At 41.3% G+C, this 17,596-nt stretch overlaps 1 protein-coding gene across 1 annotated transcript in view; it reads right to left on the bottom strand.

Moving 5' to 3' along the window:
• Nucleotides 1-2,590: 2,590 nt before the first annotated feature.
• Nucleotides 2,591-17,596, bottom strand: part of kcnh5b (potassium voltage-gated channel, subfamily H (eag-related), member 5b) — a 386,291-nt gene continuing 371,285 nt past the window's right edge. Inside the window, exon 11 of the mRNA XM_059988032.1 lies at nt 2,591-3,532. Coding sequence (XP_059844015.1) covers nt 2,591-3,532 — 942 coding nt within the window. The remainder of the gene's footprint in view (nt 3,533-17,596) is intronic.

Genomic DNA, 17,596 nt, shown 5'->3' on the forward strand with positions numbered 1-17,596 from the left:
CATCTGAAGAAGGAAGTGAGTATAAATGTGCAGAAAGTAGAGGCATTGCTGAGCTTTCCTGATTCAGCAGGATGTGTTCTGGGACCATGCGAGGTTATACGAGATGTGCACTCCCAGGAGTTTGAAATTGCTGCCAGTTTCCATGGCTATGCTGCCAATGTAAAGAAGGGTATGGGTGGTACAAATTCTCCTGAAATCAATAACTATCTCCTTTGTCTTGTTGACATTGAGGAACAGATTATTTGCCTGCCACCAGGCCTTGAGTTCTTCCATGTCCTCGCTGTTGGTGATGAGCCCCACCACTGTTGTATCACCACATCTGTAGAAGGACGTGAGTATAGATGTACATAGCCCAGCTCTTGCTCAGAAAGCAGAGGCATTGGTGAGCTTTCCTGACTGTGTAGGACATGTTCTGGGACCATGAAATGTTGTTGTCGCAGGAGTTTGAAACTGCTCTGAACCTATAATTTGCTGGAGTTAGATAAAGAGAGAGTAGCTTCTGCCATTTACTAAGGAGTCAACTATCAAAATGACTCGCAAAAGATTGATGAGAGGATAAGCCTCTTTTATGATGCAAGTACTTACGATCCAGAAATATCTCCAAAATGATGGTGAATGCAGCTACTATTGTGGTTTTCCAAAGGAAATTGGAGGTTGTTGGTAAAATCCCAGAGAGCAACAAGCTGGCGTACAGGAATGAGATAGATCAGCTGGTTAAGTGATGGCACAACAACAACCTCATACTCAATATCAGCAAAACCAAGGAGGAACTGATTGTGGACTTCAGGAAGGGAAGTCACTATCTGCACTGAGGGTCAGCAGTGGAAAGGGTGAGCAGCTTTAGGTTCGTGGGTATTATCGTTTCGGAGAGTCCTTCTAGACTCTACATATTGATATAATCACGAAGAAGGCATGCCATTGGCTCTACTTCATTAGGGATTTGAGTAGATTTGGTAATGTCACCAAAGATACTTGCAAATTTCTACAGATGTGCAGTGGAGAGCATTGATACAGGTTGCATCCCAGCCTGGTATGGAGGTCCAAATGCAGAGGATCACTAGAGGCTTTAAAGGTTGTAGACTCAGCCAGCTCCATCATGGGCACAACCCTTCCCACCATTGACATACGTATTTTGTAATTTATAGTAATTTTATGTCTTTGCACTGAATGCTGCCACAAAACAACTGATTTCACACCATACAGTATATGGTAGTGATAATAAACCTGATTCTGATTCTGAAATATTTGAAGGTAAAGCTTTGCAAGACTATGGAGGGAAAGGGAGGGAATGGGACTGATCAGAGTTCTCTACAGACCTGATAGGATAAATTGTCCTCATTTGTGGCATAAAAATTTTGTAATGTTTCCCACATGGGCTATCATCTTCTGAGTTTTGTGGTATAAATGATGGAATTTTTGTTCAAAATTCTAAATTTAGTGTCCTAGATATAGTATATCTGGATAAAGCTACAAGAGACTTACATAGCAAGATGTTTATGCAACATATGAAGAAGTATGAAAAGCTACAGGAAAATGCCTGAGTGTAGCATCAACTAATAAACTGAAGATAAAGGGACCCTTTTACAAATATTTACAGAAATCCTGCCTTAAGTAATGAGTAAAATGAAATGTATTTCTCTCTCTTTCTGCACACACTCACATTCTCACACATTGATGACCACTTTAAGTACCACTGGTGAGCTGCAGACCTGCATACTTATAATAACTCATAATCTATTCATTAACTTAGTCATTGTAAACCTTGAAAAAAGATCTCTGAAGCACAATATTGCACATTTTACTAATTATTTCAGCTGGCTAATTTAACGCTTGCATTAAGACAGTACTAAATTATTAATACTGACTTCTTTTCGATTCCTGAATGCCTAAGTGGAGTTAAAAAAAACTAAAAATTTTAATTGGAATTTTGAAGTTATTTTCCACAAGTCAAAACAAAATTACTTATATGACATGATTTAATCCACTTTGGTCACATAAAAGTGCTTGCTATTGGAATGGTATAATTTCTATAATATGTTGATGTTAGACAAACAATGAGTTCAACTGTCCCTCATTAATCAAAATAGATTTTGATACCTATCATATCTTTCAATTAAATTGATGAAAATAATTTTAAAAAAAGATTTTTTTGTTTAGATTTATAAATTTTTCAATTGTAAACTAAATCTTGCAGTGGTACATGTGGATCAACAGCACTATTTTCATATAACCCTGAAAAACAAAGCATGCATTAAACTGCCCCTGAACTGGGAATAAAACATGTTCAGTTGTCAAGCCTGGGCTCTTACAGAGCCATAGCTCAAAGGGCAATTGACTGTGCAAGCTCCGAAACCTACTGAAGAAAATAGTAACCACACTGCACAGAATGGTCCATGATATGCAGTGAAGGATTATAAATGAAGTTTCATACATGCATGCAATTATCTTTATAATTTACAAGCAATTTTTCAGTTAATAAGTCTTCTTTGGCAGGCCAGAATCCAGCTGGACATGCAAAAGTCTTCTGACTGTCATAGCAGTCTTCTTGTGCATTTGGTTAAACTTGTGTGTCAAAGTTAAATCTTCCAAGCTAAGACTGAACATCTTCTTCCAACGATGGAGCTGGAGGCTTAGAAGCATGTGACATTTCCTGACTTGTGTCTTGAGACTTCTCAGAAGGCATTTCTGCCTGACTCTTTTCAGACAGTATCCGAAGGATTTCTGTCACTTGCTTCTCAAGACCAGTCATTCGGTTGCATAGCAACTGAATGTCTTCTTTTAGTTCCATTTTGGCTTCTTGCAGTGTGGTCTGCAAAGCCTGCTCAGGGATTGGGTAGAAGGGGTGCCTGACATCAGCTTGAATCGGGCTATGCTCCAATGGGCTGCGAATTTCTCCAGCCTTGTCTAACCGCAGGTCACTTTTTGTAATGCCACTATCACATGAGTCTGTTTTCCTCAAAGGGTTCTTTATAACGTTGTTCTCAGAATCTGCACCTTTTGACTCCTCTGAAAGAATTTCCATAGATTCAGCTTTGATGACATTGTTCCAGTTTTGCTCTTTCTCCTCCCTTGTCCCAGGGAAAGAGTCAGTGAAAGCAACAGAATTCTTAAGTCTTAGCCATCCTTTTCCATTTCCAGTCTTGGCCTGTATGGGACTAGTAACCTTAGCGCACAGCTGTTCATTCAGACCTTTTGTTCTCAACTCCACGGTCTCCCTCTGTATTTGCATCTTCTGCTCATTATTTCTCACAAAAGAAAGGGAGGATGGTATCGGAGTAATCTGAGACACCGTAACCACGCTCGTGCCTGTGGTAGAGACACCATTGTGAAATGAATGGTTATCCATTCTGAGGCAGTTTCTGTCTGAGCTGCTGCGCTCTGCAGCCTGATTCCGCAGTTCTTTCTGCTGCTTGAACTTCTGGAAGAGCTTCCTGACTGGATGGTCCACTGGGATATTAAGTGTCACTTCATTCTTCAGCCGCATCCGCTCTTCCTCCTCTTTCTTCACATCAATGATCTTTCGGAAAATGATCTAGAAAATGATCAGAGGGAAGAAAATTAATTTGCATTTCCAAGTGGGATGGTTTAAAATTTCCTAGAACTCTCATGTACAAAGCAGTTTATTATTTAAAATCACTAATGTTAATTACCATTTAAAACGCTAAGCTGTGAAAGTATCCTGATACACAAATGACAGAGTGGAAACAGTCAAACAATCATATCCAGCTTTCAAATGCATTTAATTTGGCTTGATCCCAATCATCAGTCAATCAAGAAAAGGTAATGTGATAGTTTCATAGGAATTCATAGAAACCAAGGATCAAGAGTTCAATGTTAGGTTCAGACATGACCTCTATTCAGATCCTTTCAGGCTGACTTTTTCTCTATTACAGTAGAAGTTCCTATGTTTTAACGCTAAAGCAGAAAAGACTATTTGAGAAGTTATAGATTCCACTTGTCATATGACATTTTCTATTCAGTCCTTGTCTTGCTGCTAAGAAACTGTGTCACTTCACTGAGTGCTAAGAGCCTGATTGAGAAAAGAAACTGGAGATGATTTAGAAGATGGTACATAACATCAGTGGAGATGACAATGGATCTCTACTACCTGCACGGCACCACAAAAGAAGCATTCCATTCTTAGTTAAATAACATTTTGTAAATGTTTCAACAAAACCTAAACTGCATGTTACATTAGGGAAACAAGGAAAAACTGACCTAGCTAAGAGTTAATAGTGGGAAAAATTAATTGTAAGTAAAGGATAATCTCAGAGACTCTTGGTTATATTTCAGGTGTTGAAAGTTTACAAGAGTGAGCTGAAGGGCCTTACTAAACTGACTTTTCTTTTAGTTTATGACATCACAATCAAATACACATAATTAAGTATAATATAATTTCTAAATGAGGGAAGACTCAAAGCTGTAGAAATATGGTTTTCGAGAAGAATGATGAAAATATTGTGAAAGGACGCAGTAACAAATGAGGAAGTGTTGGGAAAAGCCAGAATAAGAAGAGAACTGATATCACCAGTCAGGAAACGGCAGCTGGAATTTTTGAGATGTACAGAGGAAAGAGAAGCTCGAACATCTTGCAGTGACGGGAAAAATTAATGGAAGAAAAGTTTGCGGTTGACAGCACATAACATTCATGAGCTGCATCAAGGGATGATAGGCAAAAGTTTTGAAGAGCTTATTAGAATTTTTCAGATTAAAGACAGATAGAAGATCATGATCACCCATGTCATATGACATAGCACATAATGATCATGATAAATCAAGTATCAGTACTTCTTCTCAGTAAGCTTTCCCTGACCCATAACTTCTAAGCCTCATTCTTGGCTCCTCCAAGTTTCCTTTGCTGTTATAAATCAACAGTAAGTATCGCAAAAGCTCATCTCTTAATTGTTTATATTTTCCATCGATGACAGTATCCATTCTTAAATGAACACAAGGTATTTGAAACTAAATGGACAACCTTTCATAGACAGTTAATTGGACCATCCTAACAGATTTAGCTGGTCTCAGTTGCCCATCTCTGTGCATAGTCAAATGTAGAGCTTATCAGAGTAATGCATTGAAAGCTAGTCTCTAAATAACTTAAATCTAATATTAACCATTTGTAATTAAATCAATCCTGGAAATAAAAATTAGAATGAGCTGTAGTTTTGTATGTTGTTTTACACTGATTGCTGATTGCTCCTGGTAGTGGGGTTTCTGGAGGTATCTGAAGGAGCAGAACACACAGTCATGGAGTCATCAAAGACTATAGCACAATAACATGCCCTCCTGTCTAATAAGTCCATGCCAAACTATTATTCTGCCTCATCCCATTAACCTGTACCTGGACCACAGCTTTCCATTCTCCTTCCATCCATGTACCTATCCAAATATCTCTTCAAAGTTTAAATCGAATCTGTATCCACCACTTCTGCTGGCAGCTCGTTCCACCCTCTCACAACCCACTGAGAGAAGAAGTTTACTCTCATGCTTTCAACCTAAACCTATAACCTCCCAACCTCAGTGGAAAAAGCCTGCTGGAAAAACCCTATCTATACCCCTCATAATTCTATATACCTCTGTCAAATTTCCCCTAATTTTCCTTTGTTCTAGGGAGTAATATCCTAACCTATTCAACCTTTCCCAGGTCATCAAGTTCTGGCAACATGCTTGTAAATGTCTTTGCACACTTATCAATACCTTTCCTGTAGGTAGGTGACCAGAAGAACATAACTTGAATTAACAGGATCACAACCAGAAAGCATTCTGCTTATTTCTTAGATGAGGATTAACCATTAGTGTTTGAAAATCATTTACGTGGTGACAGTGATGGAACATAGTAACATTACTATTTATATCTTACAGCAGGTAGTGATATCTGGACGTGCACAGAAAATGCAGATCGTGTTGCATAGAAATTGTGATGTTGCTGTATTTACAGAGATATTCAACACAGTATCAATATTTAATATGAATTTCATTTTTTTCTACATTAACACCAAAATACAAAAGCATGATTTGTTCAACAAAACACCAAAGTTATAGAAGTAATAACTTTTTAAGGTATCTTCTGCATTAGTTCTGTGTTTAGGTATTAGTCAGTTTACCTTCTGCAAAATAATCAATAGGCTTTTAAAATGAGTGTTTTTTGCTTCCCGGTTTTCTGACTGTGATAATCTTTCGATCAATTGGCTGCTGAAGACATGACGGTTGCTGAGTGCCATGTTCCTTCTAGAGGAGCAGGTTTCATTGAAAAATTAAAACTCCACTTTGCAGGACAGGTCTGAATGTTTATGAAGAAATTTCTTCAACTTGGCCATGCTTGTCTGAGATAGCTTCAGATATGAAATGTTTTGTTAACGTTAATGGGCTTTCACATAAGGCCATCAGTGAGCTGGTCCTGTCTGATGTTCATGTCTCTCCTCTGGAGCTTTTGTGCCAGAGAGGAGCAGCTTCCTGTTGTGGCTCTAGCTATTGTCCATCATGAAATACCACTGGGTCTCATAAGTAGAACCCATGATGATATGATATCCATTAGAAAACTGGACACTTGCAAAATTTGGAAATGGAACATTATGTTCAAAAAATAAGTGCAAAAAATACTAACATTTTCTCCAAAATTAACAAACTCAAAAAATGAAGGTCACTTTTCATTGAAATAGTCAGAAACCAGATAGGAGTTTGGAGCACATTTGCCCATGGAATCCTCTATCATTACTATATGCTCTTAACTTGGATTTATGACAGGTTGAATTAAGGCCTCTGACCCTGGGGAATACACTCTTAATGAGAAGGTGATACTGTGAAACTGCTAACCCACCATTACTGAACTTTCAACAGGTCAAATGTCTAATTAGTGAGTCTTGTGTATTCCACTATCCCCACACCATTCAACTCCATAGCTCACATGTTAAAATACCATCCCTACATAGCCTCCTCCCTTTTCCTGTCCCCTATACCCCGGGGATAAACAAAGATATTGGAGCTATGGAATAGAATATAGTCAGTTGCCTGGGGAAAGAAAAGAAATGAGGTCAGTCAAGAGACAAGTTAATGGGAAGGCTGGTGTTGCTTGTTATAACACTTACCATATAAACCAATGAGTACTCGATTGTAATGCACCCTTGTCATTGGAGAGCATCACTTGCTTTACAATTAGTTTTATTATATGCCTTGCTAAATACAATTTAACCCATGGCATGTGGTACTAGATGACGACAATGCAATTATTTTTCAATTTGAGATGTTAATTATTGTTTTTAATTAACAGAGAGCAGGTCTTGAGTAATCACCCAGTGATACATTGTAGCAGTTTCTACATCTCTCTGCCAATTCCCTCAGGGATTGACAATGATTCATTTTTGATTGTTCTGCAGATTATTAAATTTTGTTCTGAAAAAATAAGGCAGGGATGAAGCATTGCACAATTTGGTTGGGAGCTTGAATTTGAGATGTCTGGTTCTCTCTGAGTGATAAGAGCTAAATTCTGCTGCACTGCACGCTAATTTCTATCAGTGCAATTGACAAAGTCATTCCCTTCTAATCTATTCTTCAATTAGATTAAAATCAGAGCCTTTTAGTTTAATCAAAATTAGTAATAAACCATAGGCTCAGGAGAACATTAGTTTTGCAAGAGAATACCTAACAGAGGAGTAAACTTGAAAGAGGCATCAAAACTTAAATTTTTCTGCAGACGTTTTAAATCAACAAAAGTAAAATCAGTTTCCTGAAAATCAGAGCAAACAGATAAATGGCCAAAACATTCATCCAGTATCAACAAACGAATGTTCAATTCATTTTTTTATGTTCTTAATGTGATTCATACAGCCAAGAACTTGAAAACCAGATGACTGACTTAGCATTCTATAAGGACATAAATAAAAAAGTCTACTATGGAGCTCTACAAAATAATGAATATGAAATAAAGGTCTTTGGTTAATGTAGAACCTACAGTACCTCAGTGATCTCTTTCACAGAAGCATGCTGGGTTATTTAGCACAGTGTTATTTGACCAGATGAAATTAAAGTCAGAAGGGGGTACATCAGGTAGTAATAAAGAAGCTTCTTCCTGATCTCCTGAAGGGAGGATAACTAAGTTTTCTTTCTTATTATACTACTGATGGATTTTGTTAATTAATTTGGTCATCCATTACCATAATGGCAGAACTTAAAAAAAAAGGTCAGATTTGGACACAATGCCTTTGGCTTATATAACTAAAGAGTAGACATCACTATTATTCGAAAGACGGCCAATTTTTGAACATGCTGTTTCTACAACCACGGGCTGAAGTCCAGGGAGCTGTAATCTATCGTTTATCTGTATCCTTTAAAGCTGAGCTTTAGTCAGTGAGAATCACAACTGAAAACAAGTAGGAGACTTTGATACCAATTGCCAAAATAAAATGATACATTTTTATTCTATTTAAGTCATGTTGTACATGGAAACATGAACAGTGAAAGGTGTAAGTCATTTGGCCCCTTGAATGGCTGGTTTTGTCCCATTACTGAATGGGACTTACTCAATTGAGACAACTCATTACTCAATGTTACGATGTTCTGTTAATAAACATCCCCTCCTGTCAATTTCCTGTCTGCACCACGTATCGCTCATGTCCACTGGTGCCCACATGTCCCGGTCTTGAACACTCTCTGACCCAGCATTGTTCACAATCTGGTCTCTGGTACCCCAAACATCTGTAACATCTTGAGCAAAGAAATTCCACTCTATCTAAAGTTCTGGTGGGGAGAGGGGCAGGAGGGGCCTGGGCCTGATGGGTTAGAGGGGGAGAGTGATCTGGTGGGGGTAGAGAGAGAGAAAGGGGGTGGGGACCAGTGGGGAGAGAGGGACAACCTGGTGGAGAAGGCCTATCCAGTGAATGGCCATTCCAGAGCACCACACCTCTGCACATTCATACATCCATCCACATGATAGGGCATGGCACCCCCAAGCAGTCCAGCCTATGGGGTGGGGGGGAGAAAGAGGCCCACAGCAAGGGATGCATGGGATTGCATGCGAGCCCAAAGAACACACACCATCCCAACCCCGTGCAGCCCCTAGGGACCTCTCCCACATCTGGGCGCGTGAAGGGTCCAGCCCAGACCAAAGCAACAGGTAACAGTTCCCCTCTCAATGATGCAACTTTTTAGATCCAATCAACATTTCCAGGCCCAGCCTTGACCACCTGGGGAGCAGGCCCTGTCCTCAAGCCCACCTAAACCCAAAATAAAAGATCACTAATTCTGAGAGTATTTCCCTCTTTATGAACTCTGTTTAATATTGTGATGATGCGCAAGGGCCCAGATTCCCTCCAGAAATGATGGAAACAGAACCCTTGGCTGCACATCATCAAAGCCCGCTCCTATCCCAGACATTCTCTCTTCTCAGCCCCTCCCTGTCCCATCAGACACAAAGCACATACCACCAAGGATAGCTTCCATCCTGCTGTTATAAAACTACTTAACAGATCTCTTGTACGGTAAAATAGACCCTTGACCTAACAATCTACCTTGTCATAAACTTGCACTTTATTGTCTACCCACACTGAATTCTCCCTGGAACTGTAACATTATATTCGACAATATGTTATTATTTTTCTTTTTACCTCAGTGTACAAAGACATCTGCAAAAGGGACATGATGTCAATGGACCTGGACGTCAAAAGATGGAAAGACGTCACGAACGATCACTCACGCTGGAGACGAGAACTACATAGAGGGCTGGAGCGAGGAGAAGAGAAACTGAGGCTTGCTGCCGAGGAAAAGCGCGATCACCGAAAAGACAACAACACGGCAACATTGGAGGGGAGCGTCTTCAAATGCAATTGCTGCAACTGAGACTGTCACTCCCGTGTGGGCCTGTACAGCCACAACAGATGCTGCACCACCATCAGCAGCTGAATCAAAACTCTCCAGGCGCAAATTCATGGTCTCTCAAGACCAACAGATGCCACACATACTGTTGTAATGAAATGATCTGCATGAATGGCTTATAAAATAAAGTTTTTCACTGTACCTCAGTACATGTGAGAATGTTAAATCAATTTAATACTGTGCTGTCACCTTAGGGCCCAGATTACCACCAGAATTAATAGAAATTTAACTTCTTGCCTCCTTGGCATGAGTTATTGGTGATAACTATGCCTTTGGGCAATATGTCCAATGGGCAGAAACAACTTAGGGCCATAGTGTCACTGATATATTGGTCAGGCATGTCCCAAGAGGAGGCTTCACGCAAGCACATTGGTTGGGGCAAGTGGGTGTGGTGGATTGCATTGGAGAATGCCCAAAAGGTTTGGATGCACCAGCACAGCTGTGGAGTCGACAAGCATACTTGTGCAGCTTCTGATGGCAATGAAGGCATTGAGTAAATCATTAATAGAGTCAGAAAGTCACACAGCACAGAAACAGTCCCTTTGGTCATAGAACAGCAGAACACAGTATAGACTCTTCAGCCCACAATGTTGTGCTAACCTTTTAACCTATTCCAAGGTCAACCTACAGAGCTCTCCCTTTTCCTTTCATTGTGCCCCTCTCAGAGTCCTTTAAACCTCCCTAATGTATCCTCCTCTACCACCACCCGCAGCAGTGCTTCCCAGTTAGAACCACAGAACCAGGTAGAACATTACAGCACAGAAACAGGCCTTTTGGCCCTTCTTGGCTCTGCCGAACCATTTTCTGCCTAGTCCCACTGACCTGCACCTGGACCATATCCCTCCATACACTTCTCATCCGTGTACCTGTCCAAGTTTTTCTTAAATGTTAAAAGTGAGCCCGCATTTACCACTTCATCTGGCAGCTCATTCCACACTCCCACCACTCTCTGTGTGAAGAAGCCTCCCCTAATCTTCCCTTTAAACTTTTCCCCCTTCACCCTTAACACATGACCTCTGTTTTTTTTCTCCCCTAGCCTCAGTGGAGAAAGCCTACTTGCATTCATTCTGTCTATACCCATCACAATTTTATACACCTCTATCAAAACACCCCTCATTCTCCTACGCTCCAGGGGATAAAGTTCAACCTATTCAACCTTTCTCTGTCACTCAGTTTCTCAAGTCCCGGCAACATCCTTGTAAACCTTCTCTGCACTTTCAACCTTATTAATATCCTTCCTGTAATTCAGTGACCAAAACTGCACACAATACTCCAAATTCAGCCTCACCAATGTCTTATACAACCTCACCATAACATTCCAACTCTTATACTCAATACTTTGATTTATAAAGGCTAATGTACCAAAAGCTTTCTTTATAACCCTATCTATCTGTGACACCACTTTTAGGGAATTTTAATAGTTACTGCCATTACTTACTTAGATACTTACCGTTTTGTGTAAAAAATCTATCTCTGACATCCACCCTGTAAAATTGTGCCCGTGCTGAACATCTATCACACATTTACACAAATCCTATATTAAAATTACTCTATTTTGAACATTGAGCACACACTTACACAAGTGCTATATTAAATCCATTTTCTTCTCTCCACATTCCCTTCATCTTCCACCAATATCTACTACTCACTTGCACTATGGTGATGTACAATGGCCAAATTCCCTACCAACTCTCACATCTTTAGATGTTGAAGGAAACTGGAGCACCTAGGGGAGACCCATGTGGACACAGAGAGAATGTGCCTTCCCCATACAGACAGCACTGAGCCCAGTCACTGGAGCTACAAAGGGGCGGCTCTGCTAACTGTGTCATGTGATATAAGGGCACCAGCTGAACATGTTCCATTGTTCACCCTGTCATCTTATAAGCAATATTAAGCTAGTTAGATCATTTGGTGAGATCCTGTCAAGGAAAGTTGGAGCAATGCCTTGCTTCCTGGGAATTAATATTGCACAAGTAATTTTCAGTGGGCTTTAGGTCCTTCATTAATATTGCTATTCGCCAGCAGAGACAGGGCATGTCATCTCACGATGAACTAGTCTGTGTAGAGCAGGGATTTCCAACCTTGTTTTTACGCTGTGCACCAATACAATTAAGCAAGGGGGCCAGAACCCAGGTTGGGAACCCCTGGAGAACAACACTCGAAATCTGCAGGTGTAGAGAACGTGTAGACCAGGTTTTACGCTTGAAAAATGGGCTCAAATTTCTACCCCAACTTTGCAGGCTCAGGCAACATAGAGTCAAGCTGAAAGAAGCTTTCATCTCCTCTCAGCTCCTTGCAGTGGTGGGATCTGGAACTCACTGCCTGAAAGGGAGACAGAGGCAGGAAACCTCATCTTGTCCAAGTATGGGGATGAGCACGTGCAAGGTTGAAGAGCGAGAGTTAGTGGTTGACCTGCAGCGGTAGATGGCTGAATGGTTCCCATCCATGCTGCAAAGTTAATTGATTCTTTCACTCAATGTCTGTTGATATGAAGCAGGTGATAAGGAAAGTGTTGTGTATGTGGTCGTTTACACAACAATATCATTAATAAAAACGCTAGAGACTGGAGCTAAGTTAACAGGGCTTTTCCGAACTGAACACATATATATATAGATCAATACGCCCCCAATAGTGCATTCTCAATAATGTGTTACTACAACATAAAAGAATCCCATATTATACAGTAGGCTATATGGTACAGAAAGGATATCGGCTGCCTTGGTGTTCCTTGGCATCTCATTGTCCCGTGCCTTTTACTTGCTGGAAGTATGAAGAAAATTAGTGTTTCTTCAAACCATGAGCATGACGAAGTGAGAGAGAGTATGTAGGTAAACACCTGGCATTAGTCTTGGATTGCTCTAGCACAGAGTTGACATTAACACTATTAAAAGAAACACTTCTGTGCTCTAATCTATTGATGTCTGCCTTCATTAGCACCTGCTGTTCCCATTTGTCATGAGAAAATTTACATGGTGAGAGGTAATTAGACATTGCAGAAAGAAAAATTATTACATTTTCATTTGCACAGCACCTTTCATGTCACATTCTAGACATTCCAAAGTATTTCACAGCTAACAACAAACTTTTGTGTTAGCACAGTGGTATTGTGGGAAATGCAGCAGTCACTTGGAATACACCAGTTCCCACCAGCATCAGATAACAGGCATCAAATCATTTCCTTATGTAATACTACTCAATTGTACACAATAAAATTCTGGTCAAAATCTTGCTATTATTCAAAATAACATAATATTTTCAATTTACAAATGTTTGATTTTTGGATTTTCTTTATAAAAACATTGATTCTTTAGGGTGCATGCTTTAGATTTATGACCTATTTAAAATTTGTTTTATTTTTATTTGTCACATGCACTTTAAAACATGGAAACATACTGTGAAATGCATTGTTTGCACCAATGACCGACACAGGCTGAGATGTGCTGGAGGCAGCCCACAAGTGTTGATATACTTCTGGCACCAGCATAACTGTCCACCAGCATAGCCCACAACTGTCTAACCCTAACCCTAACCTGTACATCTTTAGAATGTGAGAGGAAACTGGAGCACTTGGAATCCACATGGTCACAGGGAGAATGCCTTACAGACAGCAGTGCGAATTGAACCCAGATCTAACTGCTGATGCTGTAAAGCATTATGCTAACTGCTACATTACCTATTTTTCACTGTAATGAATAACATGCCTCCGTCCACTTGCTAATTAGGAATACGCTGCACCTAAATAACCATAAAGCATTTCACTCAGGATAAAATTTCACGTTACAGATGAATTTTGAAAACATTCCTTTCAGAAATAAAAAAAAATGATTTCAAAACCTGCAATCCTTTGTAATCACTGAGGGAAATAAACAGGGTCTTAGTTTCACATGCAAAATGCTGGAGGAACTCAGCAGGCCAGGCAGCATCTATGGAAAAAAGTGCAGTCAACGTGTCAGGCCTTACGGCAGGACTGGTGAAATAAAGTCGAGGAGTAGGTTTGGGGGCTCAGTTTAATATCTTACTGAGAAGACCATACTTCCAACCGAGCAACACCTCCCACAGCCCTGCTCTGGAATTCCTGCTCAGATCTTGGACCACATAGAATCTCATGCCAACTAAATGAAATATTTTGATCCGTTAGACGAGCATCAAATGTTTATCTAAAATGTTAGACGATTTTCCTCCGATGTGCCAAGGCAAAAATGCTTGAGCATGTGGATGAAAATGTATAGGCAATGGTGAGGCTCACTCCTCAAGTCTAATCTCCAGCGAGAGATGATGCAGCAAATAAAATCTCCGCTAAAACTCTGTTCTGGAAAAAAAATTACCATAAAAGCAATAAAACAAAGCTTTTTTGTTGGGATTATACAGCAACAACAGAGGCTGAAGGAAAGAGGCTTGAAGAAGTGTTACATTAGCTGTCTAACAATGCAGGCACTCTGTGAATCCTCATGGTCTTCTGCTGCTTTTGACTGTCCACTTCAAGCTTCAACTTGTTACGCATTAGGAGATGCTCTTCTACACACCTCTGTTGTAATGAATGATTATTTGAGTTACTATCACCTTCTTGTCAACTTGTACCAGTCTGACCATTCTCCTCTGACCTGTCATTGACAAGGCATTTCTTTATCTACAGAACTACTGCTAAAATCCCAGGAGATCAGCAGTTTCTGAGATACTCAAATCACCCCATCTGGCACCAACAGGCATTCCATGGTCAAAGTCACTTGGATCACATTTCTTCCCCATTCTGAGGTTTGGTCTGAACAACGGAACTTCTTAATGATGTCTGCATTGCTTTTGTGTATTGAGTTGCTGCCACGTGACTGGTGGATTAGGTATTTGCATTAATGAGCAAGTGTAAACGTGTAACTAATAAAGTGGCTACTGATTTTGCATAGTGGTTAGCGCGATGCTATTACAGCGTGGGGCGTCGGAGTTCTGTGTTCAATCCTGACACCATCTGTAAGGAGTCTGTACATCCTCCCTGTGGAATGTGTTAGGGTATTTTCCAGGTGCTCTGTTTACCTCCCACAGTCCAAAGACATACCGTTTAGTAGGTTTATCTGTCATTATATATTGTCCCAGGAATAGGCTAGTGATAAATGGGGATTGCTAGGTTCATTTCATTTCATAGCGTGTCACACCAGACAGTCAGCCATTCTTGTCTGACGCGTAGTGTCAGGATTGGTCTCCTTTCGGATCAACCGGGTCATGGTATCAACGTTCCTGACTCAACCCTTGTTTTTTACGAGGCTAGGTGGCTAGTTCGGCGCTCAACCCGGCACGGATGGAAAGCGTGCCTGGGGAGGGGCCGACTGGATTCAAACTTGGGAGCCTTCGCTTCCGAAGTCCAGCGCTGATGCCACTGCGCCACCAGCCGGCAGGGTTGCTAGGTGAAGCTGCTCGAAGGACCTATTCCACACTGTGTCTGTCAAAATGGCTGTTGTGATGTGTCTAGTGTGGCAGTGTAGTGGGTAGTGCTCGTCGCTCTCACTTTCAGATTCCACCACCGGCTAGCAGTCTTGCAAAAAGGAGAGCTGAATGTGTCAGTCCCTCCCTGCCAGTACACAGCCTCTCCAAAAGCAAGGCTCATGTAGTGCCTCCTCGCTGGCGACACACAGAAACTGAACTCCTTTCATACTCGGGCTGAACTACAGAGGAATGAGGAGGAGGTCTGGACCCTGCAAGCATAGCACACAGGCCCATCGGTGTGTGAACACTCTCTGGTGCGTGCGAACCAGATCACCAGCTATAACCTCACAGCCTTGTGGGCACCCTCAGGAGAGATGAAGGCTATGGGAGCAAATCCGGAGTGGAGCTCTTAAAGTGGCTGAGGGATGTCGTTGAACATCCTTACAGCAGCTCCTGTGGCCAAGCTGGTGCCTAACATATTGCTTCCCTTTCCTTTGGACGACACTGGTGAGGCCGAGATGGAGGATCTAGACAAATGGACATCTCAGGGTCCCCATACCTCCCACCCAGGCTTACGATGATCATCATCACCTATTGCCCTTCGAGACAACCATCTGTAAATAAAAATATAAATATATATTCTGATTGCTCCTCTGCAAAATCCCTTGGTTTCGGCTCAATGATTCACTTCAAAATCACAGCTCAGAATGAGAAGATTCCATGTGGTAAAGCTCCAGCACAGCCTTAATCTGATTCCCAGAAATCCCTAACTATCAACAATAGGAACTTTGAGGATTACGTACCTTTCTTATTGCTATACACGTTACAATTTTGGCACGTTCCCTCATGGTTTGTTGAACCAAGATGGCGGCGCGATGCAGTTTGCAGCGGCCACTCTGGAGCTCATATGTTATTTGTTTTATTTGTCGAGCGGGGTGCCGTGCGTAATCCTAATCTGATGGAAAATGGACGTGGGAGCATAGAGGAACATCTGGAAATCTCCAGGAAGGCCTTCTTCGTTGCTGCTGCGAGGTCCGGGTCTCTGCTGGGAAGAACAGGCCCCCAGTACTTGGGGTCGCGTTGCCAGTGGCCGTTGGCGGGGGCGTCTTAATACGCTCGGCAGAGGATGGTGCTCAGAGAAGCTGGGCTGGAGGGGATGGTCGGAGGCTTGGAGGTTCGACAGACTCGGAGTCCGCTGTGGCCAGGCCGCTTTCACTGTGTGCTGTGTCTGCGAGGCTGGGTTCAACGGAGATTTAAGAGATTAGAGCTTTCAGACTGAGTCGGGCAGCACCGTGGAAGTCCATAGAGGGAGTATTCCCTTCTGCTGCCAACGTGGGATGATGAGTCAATCAGGACCCTGAGGATTTGTGGAAACTGTCTGGTGGTTTCTTTTGAACTTACTGTCTTTTAACATCTTTGGACTATTTTTACTGTGCCCATGGTCTGTTTTTCATCAATTATGCTATAATTTTCACTGTTGTAACTATATGTTGTAACTGTGTGGTTTTGTGCAAGTCTTGTAGCTTTAGTTTTTGGTCTTCTTTTGTCTGGTGGATTTGGAGCTCCTTTCCTGGGAACGCGCTAAGATGGTAGTGCGATATTAACAGGCAGCAGCCTCTCCGGACTCTGGATTGGGGATTGCCAAATGTTATGTGGATTTTCTGGTGTAGTCTGTTTTGTTATGTGCTTTTGTGATATCATTCTGGAGAACGTTGTCTCATTTTTTTAACTGCACTGCATTTGTGGTTCCTAAATGACAATAAACTGAATCTGAATCTGTATGTATGTACCCATACATACCACATGATAACAATCCACTGCCTCTTTCGTGAAGGATAACCTCATGGCAACTCATTATTGGTGGGAAAATAAAACAACTTCTCCCAGCCACAGCCACGGGAGCAGTTGCTGCTTCTGGAGGCTCGATCAGATTGAGATCAAACTCAATTTCAGATTCAGACTTACTTATCAACACACACATCAAAAGATACAGTGAAATGTGTCACTTGTGTTAACAACCAACACATCCAAGGATGAGCTGGCGGTGGCCCAGAAGTGTTGCTGATATTTCGGTGCCAACAGAACATGCCCACAATGCTCGGCAGGACAACACAGAACACAACACAACAGAACATACCAAGTAACAATGCAACAACAGCAAACCAAGCCCAGTGCCTCCCTTTTTTATTTACAATTTGGCATTAGTAAGTAAATTGTGCTTGATTCTGTAGGCAAATGGAATCAGACCTTACAATTTTTGACCCTGTTTCTTTGGAATTTGGTTCTATATAAAATTGTCAACTCTGAGCTGCTC

Source organism: Hypanus sabinus, chromosome 2 (genome assembly GCF_030144855.1).
Source record: "Hypanus sabinus isolate sHypSab1 chromosome 2, sHypSab1.hap1, whole genome shotgun sequence".
NCBI classification, from domain to species: Eukaryota; Metazoa; Chordata; class Chondrichthyes; order Myliobatiformes; family Dasyatidae; genus Hypanus; species Hypanus sabinus.